This window comes from Dama dama, chromosome 19 (assembly GCF_033118175.1).
Source record: "Dama dama isolate Ldn47 chromosome 19, ASM3311817v1, whole genome shotgun sequence".
Taxonomy (NCBI): Eukaryota; Metazoa; Chordata; class Mammalia; order Artiodactyla; family Cervidae; genus Dama; species Dama dama.
In genome coordinates, this window is record NC_083699.1 from 49,257,328 (window position 1) to 49,282,259 (window position 24,932).

General features: G+C 47.8%; 1 protein-coding gene across 1 annotated transcript in view; it reads left to right on the top strand.

The window, feature by feature from the left end:
* Nucleotides 1–332: 332 nt before the first annotated feature.
* Nucleotides 333–24,932, top strand: part of HEG1 (heart development protein with EGF like domains 1) — an 83,040-nt gene continuing 58,440 nt past the window's right edge. Inside the window, exons 1-3 of the mRNA XM_061168029.1 lie at nucleotides 333–609; nucleotides 22,149–22,424; nucleotides 24,146–24,445. Coding sequence (XP_061024012.1) covers nucleotides 333–609; nucleotides 22,149–22,424; nucleotides 24,146–24,445 — 853 coding nt within the window. The remainder of the gene's footprint in view (nucleotides 610–22,148; nucleotides 22,425–24,145; nucleotides 24,446–24,932) is intronic.

A 24,932-nucleotide genomic window follows, 5' to 3' on the forward strand; every position in this document is an offset into this window, starting at 1 on the left:
GCCCCCGCCCCCTTCCTGCCCTCTCCCCGCCCTGGCCGGCCCGGCCGCGCTCGGTCGGTGATGTCAACCCGAGGAGGAGCCGCCCGCCCCGCGACCCGCCCGGGCTAATCAGCATGGAGCGGCGCCGAGGCCGCCTCCACCGCGCCCGCCCGGCCCCCGGCCTCCCTCCCCCGGCTCCCCACAACTTTTGAGGCGGGGACCGCGCTCGCAGCCTCACTTCGCTCACTTCCCCGGCCCCGCGCCGGCACCCGCCGCCCGCGTCCCTCGCACCCGCGGCCGCCCCGCGCCCGCCCCGCGCGCCGGGCATGTGAGCGCGGGCGGGCGCCGCCACCATGGCCTCGCCGCCGCTCCTGCTGCTGCTGCTGCTGCTGCTGCTGCTGCCGCCGCCGCCGGCCGCCTCCGGGACGCGGGGCCAGCCGCCCTCCCCGGCAGGCGCTGGGCCGGCGTGGTCGACCGAGTCCAGTCCGCGTCTCAAGCTGCCGCCGTCGCCCACGACGCCCTCGGAGCGCCGCGGGCCCGCATCCCTCGGCCACCGCCAGACCGCCCCTGCGCCGGGCGCCGCGAAGCGGCCGGGACCCTCGAGCCGGGCCCCCCGAGGCGAGAGCGTGGGTGAGTGAGAGCCGGGGACGCGCGACGCGCGAGCCTCGGGCTGGGGGCGTGGGCGCGCCCGGTGCCGCATCCCCCCCACCCAGGCCCGGGCGACGCTCACCCAGGTGGGGGCTCCGCTTGGCCGGGCGCGCTGGGACTCTGCGGGTGGACCGGGAGGGAGGGCAGCGAGCCAGGAAGAGTGGTTTCCTAGACGCTTTCGCGCGAGGCTGGACTGGGGGGGTGTGACCATCCTGTTGTCCCCCCACTCCCTTGGAAGAAAACTTATCTCCCATGGTGGACCCCGGATCCTGTATACACCTACCTTCAAAATAAAAGAAAAAATCCAAACCTCACAAAAAGCACTTCTCCCACTTCGGAGGTGATAACATCCGGCCAGCCCATTCCCCAATTCCATTTTTTTCCTATGGATGCAGAAATAGGCCTCTCGGTACAGAGCCTGACATTCAAATTTAAATAACTGATTTTTTTTTTTTTTTTTTTAAGCGTTCTAGCCCTAAGGATATTTGTAAAAGACAAAGGATGTAGTTGGAAACCAAACACTCCACTGGCTCTCTCTGAAGCAGAGAGATCCAGGGACTGTGTGGAGGTGGGGGGCTCCAAGGGGAAGCCCTGTATGGCAGACCCCAACACAGGACTGGCCCCCAGCCTTTCCTCCCTTTTCTTTTCCTGATGAGCTGTGGCTCCATACACAGCCACCGCCTGCCCACTCAGAGAGGGATCTGCCTGCTTTCCTCCAGAGCTTTGTATCCAGTTCCTTCTTTGGGTCTGGAAGAAATGCCAAGGACCCAGTGGAATTCCAACCATAATACCATTGTGACCTCGGGAATGTCACCACTTTTGATCTCGGTCTCTCCATCTGTGAAATGGAAGTAATGACCCTCGCTCTTCCCAGCCTCCTGGTGATGATGGGACAAAATGAAAGTAAAAATAAGTGGAAAGTGCTTTGAACAAAGTCAGCAATGCGGTGGTGTTAAACTACTGCCTTCCCATGAGTGACACAAGGCATCTGTTCTCCTGGGTTGCCCAGAGAAGCTAGGTCACTTGGAACACTAGGTATTGTCTTGGAGTTTAGGTGAAGGCTGAAGACAGGTTTCATCTTCCTAGTGGATACTTCATTTAAGTCTCTCATATCACACAAACTTCCTGGGATAGGAATTAGCTTACTTCATTGCACCTAGGGATGCTTCCTCTAATTAAATAAGCAAAAAGCTTTAAAAAAAAAAAAATCAGATCCTCAAGTAAAAACTCAATTTCACATTCATTAGTACTCTCATCATTGCAAATGCCTTGTCCTTGTGAGCGTCTCCATCATTGGCACAAGATTGAGAAACTCTAAAGGGAAGGGAGAGGGGAAAGAAGCTTCCAGAGACCTAAGAGACACACTCACTGTGACTCCAGCTCTAGGTGACTTACAGCACACATTGTTTTAAGTTCCACGGAAGGGAATCAAGAACATAAAAGAGAACATTTCCTGGTCTTCTCACACAAGGAAAGTAACCAAGAATACTGTGCAGAAACTTGTCAGTCCTCTAAGTGGAAAGTGGAGTACAGCAACTGAAAGCAGCTTTCTATGGCTGGAAGTCAGGCTTTTTTAGCTGTAGGGTCCAGTCTTGTTCATGGATGGATGGGAGGGATGCTGACTTTCGAGGGACCTGAATGGATGAGACTGGTACAGAAGTCTCCTTCCTTCTCTTGTGGCTGAGAATCCTCACACATCACATAGAGCTCGGTGTTACAGGAGAGGGACAGTGGAGGCAGCTGGCTTAGGGGACTCAGCAGGTGAGAGCTGGGGCTGATCTCCCTTGCTGGTCAGGGACCCCTGCCACCGTAGATGATCCACGCTTCCTCATAGGCATGGTGGGTAACTCTGCTAGTCTTGACTTTGCAACCTTTCCAGTTGCAGATTCCTTTGGGGAGCTGAGAGCAAAGGAGGTTTCGGGTGCGTGGTGGCTCTAGAGGCATGCACATGAAAGCCCCAGAGAGCAGCTAGGCAGGAGCTGGGGGCATCCCAAATTTCTCTGACCTGAGAGGATCTTCCCTGTTCCTCCCACCCCTCCACAGAGACCACCCAAGGAGTGTCTATGCTTCAGTTGAGCTCAGGCTGGCTCTCAGGTGGAATGTAAGGAAGGTGAGAGTAGAAGAGAGGAAATTGATTACCTGTTGAAAACTAATAGAAGCTACTAATACAGCTGAAGATTCAGGCAGGACTTGTGCTTCTTTTCTGCTGGTGGCTCAATGTCACTTAGAGGGAAAAAAAGAAACAATGAACAAGAAATTTGCATCAAGTGATGTTCAGTGAGTTTGAGTTTCCTAGTAACCTCTGAGATTTTCTTTGGCCCTTTTTTGATAGGCCACTGTATATCACAAGGTACAATCAGTTATTTCCAAGGCAGCCAAGTCTCAACGCTGGAAGGGCCTCTGGAGGCCCTGTGGTCCACACAGTATCCCATTTGGATGTCTGCCCTCTCTGCACCCCTGACAGATGGACAGCCAGTATCTGCACCAGTGCTCTTGTGTTTGGGGAGATGCTTGCTGCTGCTGGTTATGAGCCCTGAGTCTTACAAATAAGGTGCTTTGTTGGATTGTTGGGGAAACTGCCTGTAGCCCATTATGTTGTGGGGATGTTGGTGGTCAGTGCCTGGTCCTCGTGGCCTGGGCTTCCAAATACGGTGTCAACAGAGGGACCAGAGATGTCCTTTTCTTCCCTGGGGCCATTTTTAGCCCCTTTCCTCTTGGCAGAGTTTAAGGTTCTCACTGTTGAGTAACTGGGCTTGCATTCTGTGGGTTGTTAGCCTGCCTTAGACCACAAGTCCCTGGCCAGCAGTTCTGCCCTGCTTCCCGTTTGTGTGGCCTTTGTTAAACTTTTGCGCCCACCTGTCACCCGCAGGCTGCTCAGCTCAACTTGTTGCTGGTGTTTCAGCCAGCGGAGATAGGATGCCAAGTCCTCGAGGTTTCCTTTTTCTTGCTTTTCTTTTTTTTCTAACAACTTGGGGTTTCCGAGCCACAGTTCTAAGCGGAGTGCTTAAGTTTATACACTGACTTTTTGCAGTCCGTATGCCAGGCTTTAATTGTGAGATCCGCAAATGAGAGTGGGGGTTGGGGGAGGAGGCTTAAGTCATAATGAAAATCAATGCAGAAGGAAAGAACTTTCCCACCCAAAGGGGAAATGACGCTGAAGAGCTGAGCAGCCAACCCAAGGAATAATAATCGTAGAAAAATGCAGTTCCCTAGAGTAAAGGAAGCACAGTGAGCCCAGCCCCTTCTGGGCTGTTACATAGCTGTCCCCTGAGTGGCTGTAACTTTGCGGGCCAGCTGGTCACTCAGCTTTAGCTGGGGGGAACCCTTACACAGTGCAGTGAAGACCCAACCTGGGCAGGAGGCAGCCCCCAGGGAAGAGAGGGGGGCTTCCCTCCAGGACCGTCCTGGCTGGGACTGGTGGTGGTGGTGGGGATTCCTGAGCAGCCCCATTGCTTTGATGGGGGGTACCCCAAATAGAAGGAGAGGTGTGGGGAAAGGGACTCACCCTGGCCCGTGTATGTTTAAAAGCCACATCCTTTTAACCTCATGCGTGCAAATGCTAAACTGCTGTTTCCTGCCCCAATGGTGTGGGCAGGGTGAGAATGAAAGGTGTTTGCTGCCCGCCTGGGCAGTTACTGCACCCCTGGGCCTGGAGCGGGGGCGGGGAGGAGCCTGTGCCCTCCCAGTGACTCCTCTCTGCCTTCCAGCAGCCCTGCCCAGCTGGCTGAAAACGGCCTTCTCGGAACTGGTGTGTTGTCTCAGCCGCTCAGAAGGAAAGCAAAGCCCCTATGGCAGTCGCAGTTTCTGAGTCCTCTGTGTCTCCTTCAGTGGCTGCCCTCTGCCCCACCCGCTTTTGTGTGAACAGAGGTTTCAGCTGCAGTGAATGTCCCTCCCTTCAAGAATCCTGGGGAAGGAAGCGACAGGAAAGACAGCTTGGCTCCCTCTTTGACTTCTAGTCTTTGCGCACCTGTGTGGTGGGAACTTTCGCATTCCTCATCCCATTTAATTCTCAAAATAACCCCCACGAGGGATATTATTACCCTTTTACAGTTGTGGAAACTGAAGTCTGGTGATGTTAGATAAGACATATAAAGGGAGGAGGAAGAATTTAAATCTATTTGACCAGATCCATTTGCTCTTTCCACAGTTATCATGTAGCCTGAGTTTTCTCATCAGTAAAATGGGGTGAAAGTTGTCTCGATCACTAAGATCCTCTCCAGCATATCATCCTTCTTCCTTGGTCCCTTGCTCTCACCCTTTTTTAGAGAATAGGGACTAGGATTGGGATGAGGAGATGGCAGGGATGATGGGGACAACCTGCAGAGTAGAAATTTTGATGAAAGAATGTAGGATCATGAGCATTTCTACACGTATAAGATGGTATTTTATATACAGATTGTGAATTACACCCTGCCTATATGCCAGTCCATAGGTTATTGATGCTAGAGGTAGTTACATTCGATAGCGACCAAACTGAAATGAATTGGTGATGTTCTTAACCGGCTCTCTAGGAACAAGTCTGATACTCGGAGGCAGTGTTATGAATACCCATTCAGTGGGAGGAGACATCAAATGGTATCCCATTCAGAGGCTGTAAAATTGTTTCTTTTTTCACATCTATGCCCTCTTCTACCCACTTACTGTGCATCTTGCTTACACCAAAACAAAGATGTTTCAGTCCCGTCTTCTCCCTCTTCTTTGTTGGAGTGTGGTATGTGACTGTGTGCGTCACATTTGATTGATCTGTAGATCAGAAAATATGTACAGAGCCCTTTCTCTGTGTGAGCAGCTGCGGCAGGTCATAGGGAGGGTATGTGCCCCTGAGGTACATGCGGTCTTGTTGGAGTGCAAATCCCAATGTCTAAAAAGTGAAATGATGGTGCGGGTGTGATTCACTGCTGACACAGTGTCACAGGACAATCATACCGACCCTTAGGTATGGTGTGGATGGAGACAGGCTGCAACATGCAAAGGTGGAGAGACAGCTGATGCGGGCAGTCCAGGGAGACATGATAGAGAGAAGGAAGGAGCTGCCTGAATATGGATAGACAGATAGGGAGGCTATTGACATCAGCAAAATCCCAAATATTGAAACACTGAAGTTTTTTTTTTTTTTTTTTAATGCAGCTTCTTAACAGCCAGGAAGATGGGAGAGAGGACTTGGGAAGACTAGTTAGACTCTAGTATAACTGGAGTCATTGAAGACAGGCCTAGAAAGGAGGACTGGGTCATGTTGGGAAGGCTTTCGAGGCCTCTTGAAGGCGTCTGTGTTTGTCTCATCCACAGTGAGGAGCCCCCTGAGGGCTCGCAAGGAAGGAGCAGTGTTGTTTTCTTGTTGAGTGCTCACACATGCTTGGTGCTGGGGCTCATGGGTGAATCACATACACATCTGCCCATATTACAGCCCAGTAGTCATGTAGAGATACTGGAATGTTGATGGGCAGTATATCCAGATGCTGGGAGGAAAAGGCTGAGCAGGGCTAGAATGGAGTGAGCGGAAATTGAAAGGGAGCGAAGCAAGAACCCATGCAGGAGAACCTGGTGACCACCTGGCTGCGGGGATGATGGGCACACAGTGGACAGAGAGGAGCTGGCTTCCATCAGCTGAAGTGCCTTTGCTGTAAAGACTGTAGCTTGTCCCAGTGGGTGTCTTCCACGGACAGCTGAGAATGCAGAACTGAGCTCAAATGAATTTAGGGCTGATTCAGCCTGGCAGGTAAGCCTGAGTAGCAGTGAACACCCCAGAAGAAGAGGAAGCCAGCTCTGACCTGATGGAGAATGTCCAGAGTAGATGGTGAGAAAGAGGCAGCGCTCAGCAAGGGGCCAGGCAGGCCTGAGGGCACCGTGAGGGCTGGGCACCTTGGGGGTTGTGGAAGGGCAGGTGATTTGAGTCAGTACCCACTGTGGGTATACAAAGCTGTGAAGAAACACGTAAGCTAACATTAGTTGCTGAGTCGTGTCTCATCTGTACACTGTCTCAGTTGAAAGGGAAAGGGTGATGGGGAGAATGAGGCCTGAGGGAAGAAGGCAGATGTTGACCTCCCTGGGCAAAGTTCAACAGTGACGCAAAAGAGGAAGGTCAGAGACCTGGGGCCCTTGATTCCCACCCCACACCATCGTTGACTCCCCCATCCTCCCGAGTCAGGAGTTGGCAATACCATCCACCTAGTTACTTAAAGGAGAAGCCTAGAAGCCACCCTCCATCCTCTTTGTCCTCACCCTCTCCATTTTGGTGTGCATGTGCAGTGATGGGGGGCAACTCCAGTTGCTTTAGTTTCAGAACTGCATCCCAAGTCTGCCTTCTTCATCTCTGCTGTCCGTTTGTCCTCCCTGTGTCTACTCAGGCTCTCCCTCTCCTCTGTGCTCCCAGGAGCCAGTGATTTTCTTAAAATGTACTTCTGGTAACCTCACTCTTGGGCTGAACCCCTCACTCTCAACCCTCCATGGGCTTTCTGTTGTGCTGAGAATAAATCTACACCCCCTGGTAGAACCCAAGATCCGCAGGTCTGACCCCACTAGCTCTCCGGCTTTTTCTCACACCACTCCCCGTCCTAACCCCCAGATCACTGTTTGTACACACGCAGCCCCTTCCTGTCCAGGAGACGAGGCACAGGCGTCTCCAGCTGTAGTGGCACCTGCCTTGCAGGCAGAGGGAGCAGCCTGTGCAAAGGCCCCAAGGCCAGAAGGAGCTTGCTGCCTGTTTCAGGATGGAGAGACGGGAGGCCACAGTGGCCCAGGTCACATGGGGCCATGGGAAGGCGGTGAGGAGGGCAGACTGTCTTCTAGGCACCAGGAGGGGTGTTAAGCAGAGGAGCGATGTGGAAAATAGACTGTGGGGAGCCAGTGGCTCTGAATGTGCACTTGTGAGCCCACGTGAGCTGCTGCTCCTTAGGAGGAAGTGTAGATTTTATTCATGTTTGTCCCCTAGTGCCTAGCTTGGGCCCTGGCATGGGGAGCATCTGTCTGGCCTCAGGCCACCCTCTGCCTCAGGGCTACCGCAGCAGCACCCTCACCACCACATGCTCTAGGTCTCCTCTTGGAAGATCTCATAAGGAGCCGGCAGGTGCCCAGAGGCTGTTCAGGTGGGACGCGCCTTTGGGCTGTGTTGTGGTTTGGGGTATTTGGGGTCATGTTGTCACTCTGTCCTGTGAGCGTGTTTGGAGAAAGCTTAAGGTCAGATGGTATAGGCCGCGGGCGAGGCTCTGTGCTCTCAGTCCCTGGGGTTGTTGGGGGTGGGGGCCGGAGAGGAGGCTCTGAATTCATTGGAGACCCTGAATAAGAGCCACCCCCAGTCTCTGGGCAGGGAAGGAGCTGGGCTGCTAGAGGCAAGGAGATGGATTTGTTAAGTTTGACAAGTTTCTGCTTAATGTCTCTGATAAGTTGGGAGATGAAGACCAGGGAGGAAGACGGGTGACGAGAAGAGGGCAGAGGCCAAGGTCAAGCTCTCCAGCTGGCCCTGCGCCATCCTGGGTGTCTGAACAGAGGCTCACACAGGAGGAAGGAGCAGCAAGAATCTGGAGGAGAGACGCCCGGTTGTAATCTGGTGGGATGTTGTTCTTTGGGTGAGGTCCTGACTCGTGGTTACCGAGCGTCAGGCCAGTATTGACAACCACTGTTTGCTGTCCCCGGGTGGTAGGAGGAGACGAGAGCAGCTTCAATGTGGGAATGAGTTTTACTCCTGGCCTCTGGGGCCACCACTCCCTCGGGGTGAGACTTTTTCTGGGATCGTCTTTTGCCAGGGTGTAGATGAGAGCCTTGCCGGCTTTGCAGTCATGGACCTGGGGATGTTCTGGCTTGGAGGTCAGACAGACTCAGTCCAGGCCCTAACAGTGCCACTGGCCAGCTGTGGGCCCTTACTGTGTTATTCAGCCTCTCTCTGCCTCTAGTTTCTCATTTGCCAAATGGGCTATTCACAGGCCTCTGCTCAGGGAATAGAGTGTCATCATCCCCTGGAGAGCAGATGTGATGTGCCTGGGCAGGAGAGCTCTATGAATACTGGCCATGATGACACTCCCGAAACCAATGCCTGTTCACACTGACCATTGTACTGGTGGCAAGACCACCTTCACCTCCAGGTTCAAGGTACCTTCTAAGGACCTCTGTTACCTGATTCTCTCTCACCCTGGACCCCTGCCACTCTCACCTGTGACCTTCTAGAACTCTCTCTCTCCATCCTTAGCTTCAGATGCAGAGAGGAAAGAGCAAGATTTGAAATTGGAAAAACTCAGTGCAGTAGTCTGTGCTTATAGTCATCTGAGGAGACCAGGTTAACACACATGAAACAATTAGGATTCAACAAAAACAGTATGTGAGGTGTACGTGACTCCAAAACATTAAGCCTTTGAAAGTCAGTCATAGTTGGGCCTCTGTGGCCCGTGAGTGTTCTCCTTCAGGTCAGAACCTTTGGGCATTACTGACACACACCTCCGAAGTGTTTGAAGGAGTTGGGAGCCACTTCAGAGCTGGTTTGCAGGACGCAAGCAACTGGCTGCTGGTTTGTTTTATTTTTGCAGTTATGCCTTCTCCCAGATCCAAAATGGGTTCACATCTCCATCTCCTATATTAGAATGGGCTTTGAATTTGTGTCTGTTTCCAAAATAATCTAACCCCTTTATCAAGGGATGAAAAATTGCTGTTATCGAGGAAACTCAAGAGAATATTCTGCAGGCTCTATTGAAAATTAGAGAATTTTAGAAAAGAGCACGAGCAGTGACAGCATTGTTGAAATAAGTGTGGTCTTGATGGGACCTCCTTGAAGGGGATCCGACTCATTGGGGAGGTGAATTCTTGTGGTTTGCTAGGAATTATTTATAGTCTCGTCACGCCTTGTGGTGATAGAGTGCTGCTGTCTCTAGCTGCTGGGAGGGCTGGGAAGATAGATACCAGTGGTGGCTCAAGTGCTCTGACGGGGTCAGAGAACTTACGCTCTTAACCCCTTCACTTTCTAGGCCTTTCTAGGTATGGGGCACTGGGCAGACATCTAATGTCTCTGGGTCTTACTGTCCTTATGTTAAAAATGAAGATAATAATGTCTATTAATGCTTCCCTAACAAGGCTTTTGAGGAGAAGCAAATATAATTATGACTGTGAAAGCATGTTTAAATGTAGACATATCAAGTAATGAGTCATAATATAATGAACTGATGGAGACCTTGGGCAAGACTTTTTGTCTCTGAGCCGGTTTCCATATCTGTAAAACGGAGGTGATAACACCAGTTGTGTCTGCCGCGCAGTGTGGTTGTAGGGGGTGAAGTGTATCCATCCACATGGGTGAGCTTTGTAAGTGTGTGTGCTGCGTGTGAGTTAGGCATTGATGCTTCCTGGGGAACACATTGGACATTGTTACTACTCTTAAGTGAGGTGGGGCTCCATGGAGAAGGTAGATGTGGAGGATAAGGGTATGGTGGAGAGGAGGTAGAGGGAGGAAGAACATTCTAGAAAGTCTCGGTGGCTTTTTTCAAGCCTGTCTATCCTCTAAGCTAGCACTGGCTGAATAGCTTCTCCCAGTGTCTGCCTCTCCCACCAAATGGGATACCCCTCACAGCCCCGCCCTTGGCCTTTTCTCTCCAACTCAGTGCAGTAAACATTTATCGAGCATCTCCTGTGAGCATAGTCTCTCACAGGGGACACAGAAATGGGATCATGTAAGTTATAATTGTATAAAAGAGTAAAACAGTAGTGTTGAGGGAGAGAGTTGTCTCTGGGAAGGCTTTCTGGAGGTGGCAGTCTCTGGGCTGGGCATGAGAAATGAGTCAGATTTTGCCAGAAGGCCAAGGGGAAGAGAGCAGGGTATTCTAGGTAGGAGGATGGCAGGAAGGAAAGCGTGGAGAGGAGACAGCAGGGCTTCACCTGTTTTCACTGAGGGGGTGGTTCCCATACAACCTGTCTTCTCTGCAGAAACCCAGTTCCATGCCTTCAGCCAGCAGTCAGACATTCATACCTTCATACACATTTATCCTGCTTCACTTCCAACACCTCAGATAGCAGTCATAAACGCAGACATGGCGCCCTTTTGGTCCACTAGACCTGGCCTCCCTTTGCTTGATAATGGTCCTGTTAATCTTTCCAATGCACATTCAAAACCCCTGTCATCTTTGTTTTGCTGCCTTTTCTCACTCAAGGGTAATCATTGTGGACTCTTCCCTCCCTTCTTTCCTCCCATCCTCCCTTCCTCCCTTTCTTCCTTCCTCCTCCTGAATCCCATCACTTGTTAATCAGATGGAATTAAGTTTACATAACTCCATTCTGATGGTGGGCGACCCAAGCTGTCATGGTGTGTCATCCCATTTGGGTAGTGACGCTGCAATGTGGAGCCCGGCTCTCTTGGAGGATGTCCTGGAAGCAGGAGGTCTGCCTCAGCCCTTTCACGCTTTCCCATTCACAGGTGTTTATGTTTCGCTCCTTCCTTTTCTAACCTTCATTCTTCATTTCCATCTTTTTAATCAGTCTTTCTTTGGAGTTGGACAGACCTGGGTTGATGTCCAGGGCTTCTATTTGCCATGTAACCTTGGCCAGTTTACTTATCTCATTGCACCTCAGTGTCTTTATCAGAAAACAGGGATATTAACGGTGCCTACCTCCCAGGGCTGCCAAGAGGATTAACTGGGACAGTCCCTGTGAAGTGCTGGCACGTGCCTGCTGGAAGCCAGTGCTCCCTTCATCTGGGCTGCCATAATAATAACAATAATTATCCTACTCCAGTGGGTGCCTTTTAAAAAAATTCTCCCTAGCTTTATCTCTCCCTCCCTTTGTAACTTTCTCCCCTTTGTCTTATTTCTCTTTTCAGCCCCATTCCTTTCTTCTCCCTGTATTTTGCCTTGTTCTTCACTGGCTATGGCAGGTGATTTTTCAAGTATTGGTTATATTTGAATCAAGTGTCAGGTTTCTCAATCTTAATTTTAAAAGGCTGTGAGTAAACTTTCATTATATCTCCCAAAATAGATTTTCCTTTGCCCCTGCGGGCTCCCAGTGGGCCCACGCCGAGCCCCCCACCCTGATCACGTGAGAGGCAGTGACCACGGCGACCACCTCTTCTCTTCTGCAGTCCAGGCTTCAACGTGGGTCTGATGTGTACATTTTCTAACCCTGTAAACTTTCTGGACAAATGATGCTTCCCTGGTTTCCTCGGAGGCCTGACCACCTCTCATAGGCCAGTGGAGTAACGGGACTGCAGACTGTAAAGGCCCCGGCGTCTGGTTCAGTCCGCCCGCCGCCGCCCCGGTAGCGCCCAGGCTTCCTGCCCCCTCCCCACGCCTCTCCCCCTTCCTCCTCGGAACCAGGATGTTTTCCTTGCCTCTTTATTGTTTCGCTAACCTGGCAGGCCTCCTTTGGTGGAGCTCTGCCACCAGGCTTCCTCTCTGGGTGTGAGCAAATGTCAGGGTGACCACACGGGAGGCAAGGAGGCTGGCTCCCCACCCCGAACCTTCACCTCCAGGCGCTGCTTGCTTCTGCCTCTTTCTCAAAACGGCATCTTTGCTAAGGAGCCTCTCTTTCAGCTCCTTTGTGCATGTTTATTTTACAGAGGGTAAAGCAGAATAAAGAACACCAAGGCACAAGGTATACAGGCCCCCTGCAGAAAGCCTTTTGTTTACTTATATAATCAATGGGAATCTTCTGACCTTTGTCCTTCTCAAGGTCTTGTTCCCCCCCAAACCTATAGAATTATTTTTAAAGCAGGGAGCATGAGGTCACACCGAGGTCCTTCATCTTTCATTCCTGCCTGGATAGGCAGTCTCTTTCCTTAGCACCCCCGAGGCCACCTCAGGGGCGATTCCCTCTCTGGAAGCCTGACCCCAGCCCTGGGTGGGCTCCAGGTCAGGCGGACTCCCGGTCAGTCCCGCAGGCCTGCCTTTGTCCCTGGAGGACGGTCAGCTGGACAAAAGCCGACTCTTTCACTGGGAAGGGAGGATAATGTGCCTTGTAAAGTTCATGCTTCTCATGACAGGAGGCTGTTCCAGGGGAATCTTTTTAAAAAATCACATCATCGGATCTTGAGTCCAAACACTTCTCAATGTGTATGGTTTTTCTTGGGGCCGCTCCTTTCAGGGTAAGAACAAGGAAGGAAACGAAACTCCCCGAGAGCCCTGGACAGTCCAGATTGAGAGCTGAGTCTTTTGTTCACACAAACTCATTTGGCTCCTAAACGTCCTCCACCCAGAATCATTACATCCGCAGCAGCATTTCAAAACACTGCCCGGAGTGGCCCAGCTGAGCAGGCGGCTGCCTTGCTGGTGAGGTTTCAGCCACCCTCCCCCCACGCCCCCAAGGTTCCTGCCGGCCCCAGAGTATCCCGCCGATGGCCATCCGGCCTGAAATCCCCCTCATCTGGAGGATTCCTGGGGTGCAGGCTGTGAGGCCACCAGGGCCCTGCTGTAGAAGGCCCTGGATTGGAGGAGGGGGCAGCAGCCGGGGAGGGAGGGTGGGGTTCTGGTCTTAGCTCCGCACCTTCCAAACTCCCCCGGCACCCCCTCTGCCTCAGTGGGCCACTTTCTTCATCTCAGCAGCACCAGAGGGATTTATTTCCATGGTTCAACTTTCTTGAAGCTCCTTGACACAAGATTCCAGTGTCTTGTGTGTGGCCAACGCTAAGTAAATATATGTATTTTTTTATTGCGAAAAAATATATCATGTGACTTCCCAGTGGCTCAGTGGTAAAGAATTCACCTGCCAGTGCAGGAGATGCAGGAGACGTGGGTTCAATCCCTAGGCCGGGAAGATCCCCTGGAAGAAGAAATGGCTCCTCACTCCAGCATTGTTGCCTGGAGAATCCCATGGACAGAGGAGCCTGATGGGCTACAGTCCGTGGGGTCACCGAGTCAGACACGACTGAGTCACTGGGCATGAGCACCATATGTAATATAAAATGTACCATTTTTACCATTTTAAGTGTACAGTTCATTAGCATTCATCACATTCACAATGGTATACAACCATCACCACCACTCATTCCCAGAACTTTTTCATTTTCTAAACAGAAACTCATCAAGTATTAACTTCCTAGTCTTCCCTCCCTCCCTCCAGCCCCTACTAACCTCTATTCTACTTTCTGTCTGTATGACTTGATCTATTCTAGGTACCAAAAAGAAGCAGAATTGTGTAATATTTGTCATTTCGAGTTTGGCTCATTTCACTTACCATAATGTTTTAAGGTTTCACCATGTTGTAACATGTGTCAGAGTTTCCATCCCTTGTAAGGCTGAATAATATACCGTTGTATGCATGTACCACATTCATTTATCCGTTTATCTGATGACAGGCACTTGGTCTGCTTCCACATTCTGGCTACTGTGAATAATGCTGCTGTGAACATGGGTGTATGAGTATCCGATTCCCTGCTTTCAGTTCTTTTGTATAGATGCCTAGCAGTGGAATTGCCGGATTGTATGATAATTATATGTCTCTGTTTCTGAGGAATCATCAAACCATTTTCCACAGTAGCTACACCCTTTTATATTCCCTCCAGCAAAGCACCAAGGGTCCCAATGCCTCCATATTCTTGCTAACACGTCTTGTTTTTCATTTTGTTTGGATAATCTCTATCCTACTGAGTGTGAAAGTAAACATATTTTAAAACTCATAAATGCCACTGACAGAATTGTGGATTTAGAACTGTTACTGCCCCTCTTGGGCCTCAGTACTGTCATGTGAGGGCCAGAGTAGTTGGTTCCTGGGGTCCCTGAGGACAGAGATCACCTCTGAAGAGGGATGCGGGCACCAAAAACCACACAGCCAAATTCCCAACTCTGCCCAGAACAAATAAAAGCCCTTGGTTGCTACCTAGTGAAACAGGTCACACACCATACATTACATAGTTTGGGAAGAGCTGGCTGAGCTTCTCTCGGTCCTAACTGGTGTTCACATGGGTGCGTTAATTAGGAAAGACACTGGAATAAAAGAGCTGGCCTCTAGTCTCTGCTCTGTCACTTATTGTCTGCGTTATTCTGGGCAAGTGACCCTGATACTGAGCCTCAGTCTTTTCTTCTGTAAAATGGGCTAAGAATTCCTATCCTACTGCACTCAGAATGTCAGGATCTAATAGGATAATTTAGCCCCCTCCCTCAAAGTTATCCCATAAAAAGTACTTTGCAGACTGTGAATGTGTGAGATTTCTTGATAACATCTCTGAGAATAGGAGCCTAGTTTTCTTCTCCCTTAAAGTTCTTGTGAACAATATCCTCCTCCTCTTGTGGTTTCCAGCCAAAGGAATTAAAAAGAAAAAGGGCTCACAGTCTCTCTCTTTTAAAGTCTCATTTCTTCCTTCCCTGTGTGAGCAATTGAATTTTAGGAAAGTCTTTGAAAATTACAAAGAAACTGCTATCATAGTTTTAAGAAGCCATGTTGGCACATACGACTGTGCAGATTCAGGCACCCAGCTTCGCAGCTCTCTGAAGAGCATTCCCCAGGTTGAGGAGCCCCGAAAAGGGGGCAGGAACAAGGAATCCCACAGCTGACTATGGTCAGGGCTCAGTGTCTTGTTGACCTCCCAGAGCCTCTCCCCGGGGAGCTGTAACCCCTAGCCGTCTGACCTTCACCTTCCATCTTCCAAGCAACACTCAGCAAAGTCCTGGGAACTTCAGTGGACTCTCTCTGGCCCTTTTGCAGCCCTGCTGTCTTTGGCCTCTCTCTGCTGTATCTCTGCACACACTGCCTTCCTGACACCTACTTCTAATGTCATCTTGTCCTTCCCTTGTCATCCGTGTCTCTTTCACTGGCTCTTCCCCTCCCACCAAATTCTAGTTTTCCCTTCAATTCAGTCTTTGCCCTGCTTTCCCCTTCATCTGTCATCCCTTTGTCCTTCCTCCTGATGGCTTGTCCCACATCTTAACTGCCCGTCAGACATTTCCACCTGGAAGTCATAACATCATCCCAGACTTCATATTTTAAAAGTGGGCTTTTCTTTTCCCAAAAATTCATCCTCCATCTCACCACTACTCCTTCTTTGTTATCATCCTTTTTGAATTTCACCCATGAAATTCATCTCTGAGTTAGAAGCTAATTTAGATGTCCTCTTGTTCAGTCTTCCAGCTAATAACACGCAGCTGCTGCCAGGCCAAGTCTGTCCGATTCCAGAGCCCACGTGATAGGCACTGTCTCGCTCCTCTTAGAAGCAGGGAGTGCAGCTGGTCTTAGGGCTACAGTTTGGAGGCTGGTGAGACTTCCTCTGGCCCTGCTCATTGGTTAGTGCCTTGAAGGCCCAGTGTCACTGAATAGGCTGGGGTGTGATGGCAGGAGACCTGCGTTGATTGTTTTCTCTCTGCTGTTGAGCTGTGACCTTGAACAGTCAATCTTTCTACCCCTTAGTCTCCCTCTTGTGCCATGACACCCGTCTGACCAGCTGTCACATGTGTTGAGTGAGATAACACAGGTGAAAATACATAGCACCATGGCATGGGATCTGAACCTAAATGGAGGGAAATGAACATAAAGCGCTTGTGCTTCAACTCTGTGCCCCAGAAACAGAGGGTGTAGCTGGCAACACTTGACTTGGGGTGGCCGCAGCGTTAGGTGGTGCCTCGGGGGTGGGGGTGGCCGGGCCGCCTGGAGGAAATTGCCTCTGTGGATGACATGGCAGGCTCTCCACACACACCTACTCTGCTGCTCAGAAACAGTGCGAGCCAAAAACCGTCAGATCAGGGGGTTGGGGGAGGGGGGTGAGGAATTGACTCTGTAGCAGCTGCTAATTAGGAAATGCTACTCCCAAGCGGTGCTAGCACCCCTGATGATGCTGGTTCACAAACAGATGTTTTGGAACATTAAGACATTACAGAAGTGGAAGTTGTCAACTTGGAAAAAAATAAAACAAGCAAAGCAGTAAAGCTCTCTTGTTAATGTAATCTCCATTCATGGTACAAGGGAAAGTGATGGCCCGACACCAGGGGCTGAGCACAGAGGGAAGGATGGTATTTCCAGCTCCAGAGACACCTGGGAAATAGCCATCTTAACTCCACTATGAGGCTGGTTGTGTGGCTTAGTTGCCACAGGATGTGAGTGCGGTTTGAGTAATCGCTTCTGACTCCCCCAGGGAGAGGGATGGGTGAGGTGAGGAGTGCCAGCCCCCCAGCACCTCGGGACGCCCCTTCCCACCCAGAGGCTGCGCCCAAGCATCTGGTGGGGCAAGCCTCTTCTGCTTGCTGCCTGGCTGGCCCTGGCTCCACGGCCTGAGGCATACCTTCTCCTTTGTTTCTCAAGAGCGGATTCCTCTTTTCCACCAAGAAGGGCAGGTTTCCCAACACCTGCCCCTGCATGTGGTGGGTTCCTGTAGAGTCCTGTTCACTTTACTCTGAATCGCTCTCCCACTCAGGTTTTTGTACCTGCGCTACATAAGGAGCACACCTCAAGCAAAATTTAGCCACAGGAACCCTAAACAACCGAGGGCTTCTGTAAGGAGTCGTCCTTGGACTTCAGTAAATATTTTAGCACTTGACTCATTGCTTTTCCTGAGATACAGCCTGGAATGGTGCAAAGCACTTGCCGATCACAATCAAGACCTTGACTAGCAGAGAGGGTGGGCTGGGCTCTGCCTGCCCCCACCTACGTGGTTTGTGAATCCCTTTTCTGAGAAACAGTTCATCTGCATTAAAGGGAGTAGAGTTACCTCCAGAGTTAAGCAGGGGGCAGTGGGATACTGCTCTTTGGGAATCCCAGGCCAGGGATATCAGGGGCTTGTTTCATAAAATTTTATTTTATTTTTATCAAACTTCTGCGTGGTTTAAAGATTGAGTACGCTTTATATGGCTATTATAAAAAACACTGACCACTCCTACCATTATCATTTTCTGCTTCCCACTTTCAGCCCTTTTAACTGATTTTTTAAGGAATTATGTCCATATCTCTAAGTAGCATGCTTATGTCCCTGTGTATTGATTTTTTTGTTTGTTTGTTTTGGTTTTAGGCTATAATCATTGATTTCTCTTGGTGGAAATTTTGTATCATTCCAAGCTCTACCAGTTTTACTCTTTAGGGTTAGCTTTAAAATGCATTTTGACACAGCTTAAAGTTACCTTTCTCCTACACAACATGATTCTGATCGTCCCACCTGACTTATGTGTTATGTTTGCTCTGTCTTGTTTTCTAATCCGACAAATGAGAAATTGCTGTTTTATAAATTCAGTGTTTCCTTGGTTTTATGCACATATTTACCATTTGCTTTGTTCATTATTTCTTCTTGTACCTTATAGCTTTCACCTAAAATTGCTTTTTTTGCTACTTGAAATAAATTCTCCATCATTTCCTTTAGTGGAGGTAGTTGATTAACCCAAATCTGACTGAAAATGTTTCTGTTTTGAAAGATAGTTTCAAATATAGTTTTGCCAAGTGTACAATTCTGGTTTTTTCTCTCTCAGAGCATTAAAAATATTTATCCACAATGGCTTCCATTGTTGCTATTGAGAAATCAACTATTACTTGAATTATCATCTTCTTTGGATGCTTTGTCATTTTTTCCTCCTGGTTGTTTTTAAGACCTAGTGTTTGTGATTTTCTGCCCTTTCTCTGTGATATGGGCTTATATTTCTTTTTATTTAGCTTCCTAAGGATTTGTTGGACTTCCTTAGTCTGAAGACATATACTTTTTATCAGTTCTGGAAAATTCTTAGCCATTTCCTTTTTGAATATTACTATTTTTCTTATTTCCCCTCTTAGAACTCCAGTTAGATATATGTTGTACTTTCTCACTGTATCTTCTTGTCTCTTCACTTCTTTTTCATATTTCCTATCTCTTCATATCATCTCAGCATTCTCTTGTCATCTGTCTTGTAATTCTTAATTCTTTTTTCAGCCGTATCTAATCTGCTGTTGAGTTTCCTAATTTTAATTATTATTTTTTCATTTCTAGAGTTTCCATGCAGATGTCTTTCAATTTTTAGCCATTATTTATAGTCTTTTTCTCTCATTTTCAATTTTTTCTTATCTTCAGGGAGTTTTTTTTACTTACATTCTTTGTCTGATAATTCCAGTAGTTGAAGTCTTTGCTTGTCTAGTTTGCTGACTTTTGCCCACAAATGCCTTTTTCTTGTTTATTTTGTAGGGTTTTTTTTTTTTTTTTACTGTGAGTTCTTATTCCTTAGGATTTTATCCAATTTTTTTTTTCCCATTTATTTTTATTAGTTGGAGGCTAATTACTTTACAATATTGTAGTGGATTTTGCCATACATTGACATGAATCAGCCATGGATTTACATGTGTTCCCCATCCTGATCCCCCCTCCCACTTCCCTCTCCATCCCATCCCTCTGGGTCTTCCCAGTGCACCAGGCCTGAGCACCCGTCTCATGCATCCAACCTGGGCTGGTGATCTGTTTCACCCTTGATAGTATACTTGTTTCAGTGCTGTTCTCTCAGAACATCCCACCCTCGCCTTCTCCCACAGAGTCCAAAATTCTGTTTTATAAAATAGGATTTTATCCAATTTTAAATAATAAAATAAAAATAAGGTGAAGGTATGTTCACCTAAAGACCATTCACATTTGTTCCTCCCAAGTACTCAGAGACACTGTATATCAGCACCACTTTTTCCTCACCGTTAACAGTGTGTATGTGTGTGGTTTGTGATATAATTTACATACCATAAAATTCAGCATTTTAAAGTACAGGCATACCTCTGAGATATTGTGGGTTTAATTCCAGACCACTGCAATAAAGTGACTATCACAATAAAGCAAATCACATGAAATTTTTGGTTTTCCAGTGCATTTAAAAGTTATGTTTAAAATATACTGTAATCTGTTAAGTGTACGATAGCATTTTGTCTAAAAAGCACAGGGTACATATTTTAGTTAATAATGCTTTTGGTACCAATAAGCTTTATTGACACAGGATTACCATAGACTTTAAATTTGTAAAAAATGCAGTATCTGAGAGTTACAATAAAATGAGGCATGCCTATATATAATTCAGAGGTTTCTAGTATATTCACAAGGTTCAGGACCACTTTTTAAAACATATTTGTAGTAATTTTCTTGGTGTATAGTTGATTTACAATGTTGTTAGTTTCAGGTGTAGAGCAAAGTGATTCAGTTACACAAATGTTCATTCTTTATTAGATTATTTTCTCCTATGGGTTATCACAGAATATTGTGTAAAGCTCCCTGTACTATACAATATGTTCTTGTTGGTTGCCTGTCTTGTTTGTAGCCGTGTGGTTTATCCCTCCCCACTGTGTTTCCCCTTTGATAACTGTAAGTTTGCTTCTGATATCTGTAAGACTGTTTTGTGAATAAGTTCATTTGTATCATTTTTAAAAATTAGATTCTACCTATGAGTGATATCATATGATATTTGTCTTTCTCTGCCTGACTTACTTCACTTAGCATGATAATCTCTGTAGGATCACTTTTAAATACACCCTTGGCTTGAGGTTTAAACCACACAGGTATTGTATGTGCTGCATACCCACATAAGGGCTAGCTTTATGGTTATCAGTTCTTGGGTGAGTTATTTTTCTTTCACCTAAAACCAAGATTGAGGGGCCAGATTTCTTGCTGTCCTCTTTGGCAGGGCAGGTTTGTTTCTACTTTCCTGACACCCAAAGTATAGCCCTGGTCCCAACTTCGTATAGGAGTTTCCTCTCAGGCTCCCTCCTATCTCCTGCATCCCTGTGGCCATCAGGACAGAAGTTCAAGGTCACAAATGATGAGCAGGTACCCCAGAGCAGCTGCCAGCTTTGGAGTTAGCTCACCTCTCTGAATTCCAGCTCTCGGTTCATTTTTGACCTCACCAGATTTGCTTGCTAACTCAGCAATGCATATAGAAGTATTTTTTAAAAAACATTTTATTCAGCGTTTTTGGTTGTTGTTAGTGGCAGGGTTATTCAGGATACTGCAGGACAATAGTCTACCTTTTAGTTTTGTTTATAGTGTGCATTTTTCTTGCCTTCTGTTTTTAGTCAACCCTCCAGGGAGACAGCATGGTTCAGTGATAGCCATGTGTTGTCTTCACGTGGTCATTCTTTTCCTTTTGAAAACTGGAATTCCTTGAGCTGATTGGATCTTGGGGCACCCACCTCTTGCTCCCTGAAGGAGACATTGCTGCTTCCAGAGGCTCAGCCATGCTGACCATTGGCCAAGCCTCACACTCATCTGCAGGCTGTAAATAGAGCTAACTTCATTTCTTTCCCTTTGCTCATGGCTTACCAGTTTTGGAGCAGGGGTTTTTAAGTCCCTTCTGCCTCCTGACAATCACTTTTTTCTGTCCTCTTTTGAGAATAACTTATCTCATTGTGCCAAGTTGACCAAGAGGGTAGGGAAGGCATCTTCAGATCCTTTCCCTCCTCTTGGGAGGTCAGCTGGCCTTTGCAGCTCAGAGAGGAAGAACAAAGGTTACATGCTGTGTGGGTCGCTTACTGCTGTCCATAACCCTAGAGTCCCACGTTGAACTTGTGTACTTGGCAGCTGCCCCGGAAACTCCACTCCACATCCCATTTCTAGCTGAGTGCTAGGACCTTGCCTGTCTGGGGCTGGGCCCCAGGGGAGCTCAGATGCCTAGGAAACGCCCTCCTCCTTAGGAAGCTTCTGTTAATTATCACTTACAGGAAACAGAATAGGAAGCATGGAAAAAGTAATTCTCAAGGGGGTTGGGGAGGAAATGATTCCCTTAGGAAAGGTCATCAGAATCTCTTTATGGAAGAATTTATAATCAGCACCCCTCCAACTCCAGTCTGCGCATCATTGCTTCAGGTAGGAGTGGATCAGAGTGGGGACAATGTCGAGAACCTCTGCTCTAGAATTGCACTGTCTATATGGCCTCATGTGGCTATTGTGCCCTTGAAGTGTGGCTGGCAAATTAGTCTCTGGACTTTAAAGGTTTAATTCCAAAAAAACAATGCAAAATATTTCAATAGTTTTATATCAGTTACATATTGAAGTATTATTTTGAATATGTAGGAGTAAATAAAATATTTGTTAAAATTATTTTCACACATTTCTTTTAAAAATGTGGCTACTATAAGTTTTAAAGTTACTTATGTGGCTTGCATTTGTGGCTTACTTCATATACCTCTTGGACAGGGCTGATCTGGAAGATACTTTGCTCCTTTGGTGTGTGTGTGTGTGTGATATTTTGAGTTGAACTATAGGTTCTGCCTGCAACATTTGCCAGTTCAATGGTTGGCCATTTTTGCTTGACTCATATAGTTAGAAGTGACTTCATTCATCCCTGCAAAGCTTTCTCAACACCGCCCTCAATCCTAAGCAGAAAGAAAAATATCATCCCCAAATGGGAACATAAAAATGGGTTTTTCAAGGAGCCATGTGGTCAGCAATAACTTCAAATTGGTCTCTACTGATTTTCATCACTTATTCTGTTTATTATAAAATTTAATCCTATATAATATTGTTGCTTTCTAATTTCTTCCCCTGGATTGCAAGAATAATTACTGTTGGAAAAAAGAAAGGTGAAATTATTTTCCTTGAACCCACTTCTCCACTGATGTATGTGCTTATGTACCTTTTCTGAAGGTTTAGTGCTCTTTTCAGAAGGCAATAAGTTCTCACTGATTCATTTTTCCTCTTGTTTCAACTTTTGTAGAAAACCACTGGCTAGAAAGCAACACTGAAGCCCAAACAGAAAACTTTACCTTTGATCAGAATCAAGTAGACTTTTCAATAGTGGTCTCCAAAGAGGGTGCCATGGCGCAGACCCCCAGGAAGAGCCATCCTTCTTTGGATGCTCCAGAAAACATCACCCTACAAACTGAAACAGCAGCTGCTAGAGGAATAAATGACTCTTCAAGGAGAACAGATTTCACCGTTTCCCCCTACGGGCCTGGAAGAACAACTCTGACTTCTCAGAGCAGCACCTTAGGTGAGTTTATGCTAATGACACTATTTCGTGCATGTATATCCAGTCCTGGGAAACCAAATATCTGATGGTCTCTGCCTTTCCCCCGTCCTGTGAGTCACGATGCTCAGCCAAAGGTCCTGGTACAGAGTGGACCACACTGTTCTTTAGGCTCCACCTGTGGCTCATTGTGGTTAATTGAGTTGTAGGTATAGACCAGGGGAGGGTACAGATTTCCTGAGTGGCCTGACCAATCCTGTGGAATCTACATTCCATGGCCATACCAAATCCATACCACACTGGCGGTCATGCCACACTCAGCCGTCTCCCAGGTACCAGGTCTGGTGGACTGCTGGGCTGTGTTGTTTGTGTTGATGTAGCTCAGATGGTTGTTCTTGTGCCAGTCTGCACAGCACAAAATGTTTTGACATTTTTAGCAAAGGATTTCAACAAGGGGCTCAGGCTGGATGAGCAAGATTTGATTGAAGAAGCGAAGACAAAGAAAGCTAGCACTCAGCTAGATACCCACTCAGTACTAACATAAGTCATCTCTCTGTTCTCACAGCAAGTGATGAGGTCACATCACTCTCATTTTAGGAATTTGGAAACTGAAGCTAGAGAAATCCATCAGTCCAATGTGTGCAGGTCAGACAGTTAACAGGTTTCAGAGCTGAGATTTGAGCCTAAGCCTGTGTATCTGAGCAAGGTGGGAGGGGTGGCTGAGGAGTGGCATGCCCGGATCATGTGAGCGAATATACAGGGGACGGAAGAGAATGTGGCCTCTTTGTGGGTGGTGAGGCCAGCAGCCTCCCTTGGGGAGGACATAAGTCACACACAGAGGAGAAGAGGAGCGGATAGGACAGTTGTGTGGGTGGGGTTAGGCACAATTATCCAACACTTTGAAAACCAAGCAGTTTTGATTTGGTGTGATGGGGAATGTCACTGAAGATTTTTGAACAAGGCAGTCACATGGTTAAAGTGAATTTGGGTAGGTGCATCTGGCAGATGGGTAGACAATGTCTGGGGTGGGAGATGGGGTAGAAGTAACCTGGAGTCCTGGGGACCACCCAAACAGACACAGAAATCCAGATACCAGGTGCTAATGTATGGCCTGGTGTTGACGTATTGTCTCGTGGCTTTGGGGATGGAGAGGAAGGAATCAGTAAAGGCTCTTCACGAAGGAAAACTGATACACTTTGGTGATGACCTAAGAGGCTGAAACCATCAAAGGTGACCCCATCCCCCCACAGTGATGGGAGGTCTGGTTGGGGGACTCAATTCTGTAAAGAGTGTATAGGGCAGTATTTTACATTCTATTTGTGAATGATGGATACAGAGCTTAGAAACTGTATTTGATGCTGCCTGGGTTTGTTGGTCATTTGGATCGTGGAAATTTTATCTTAAATTTAAGTAAATTCTGGGACCAGCTTTGTGGAATGTGAGTGATGTGTCATGATGATCTAAAACTGACCTCTGGTTCCAGGTCGTCTGATATTTAGCTTCTTTGTGCTCCTTTGTTGATAATTTTACCATAAACTACAGAGTCTTTGTTTGTGAGATCTGAAAACAGCCTTTGTGTGGGTCTGTGGTCTCTGCTTCAGGAGGAAATTTTTCAAAGAATGAGCAGTTGCTCCTGATTTCTTCTGGTGTCTGTTTTATAGAGGTCAGAGGTGAGCTCACTCAAAGATGGTTCAGACATTTGGAAGTCTGCTGGTGGAATTTTAATTGTCACTGTCTACTTTCAGCCTTGGGAAAGCGTCACCCGCCATCCAGCAGTTCAGGGTCAGAAGCAAGAACTGCCCCTCTTTACATGGAGAGTGGAACATCCTGGGGTTCCCCGGCGAGGGGGCAGGGGCTCCCTGAAGATGTGACTGTGCACACCCAAATGGCTGCCACTTCAGGTTTGAGCCAGTCCTCTCTCCCTGCTGTGGAGGGGGAAGAAGAGACCGCACTCCCCAAGAGGAGAAATTCCTCAGGACAAGAGCCCTCATGGCCGCCTCTCTCCAGGACATCAGCTTACTCCCCTCCCTCTGACCGTCTCTCATGTGAGTGCTTCTGTCCCAGCTCCACCCTCTGAAGTCATGCAGAATAGAAATAAACAGCCCTGAATGTCCAGCCAGTTACATACTCATTACAGGGGCTAAGAGGAAAGACTCAGCACCACTGCAAAGTATTGGGGGTTAAAAGTACAACCTGCACAATTTAGCTCAGTGCTGAAGTTCATCTTTAAAATGTGTTTTCTTTACTTGTACAAGGAAGAAAATAATAGTTGGTTTGGTAGCCTGCTCTAGACCTTTCTCTACACCAGGCCCTGCTTTTTCCCTTTCCCCTACATATGCACATACGCACACAGCCAAGACTGAGTGTGGCTGGTGTGTGTTCTTGCATAAGAGACCAGTTCCAGGGTGAATAAAATGGTGAACATTGTGCCATTCGATAGAGAGTTATATTTGTATTTCCTCATTATTGCAAAAATGTTTCTTTCAATGGCAAAGATAACAGACAGTTTTCTCTGGGCGTCAGAAAACCCAC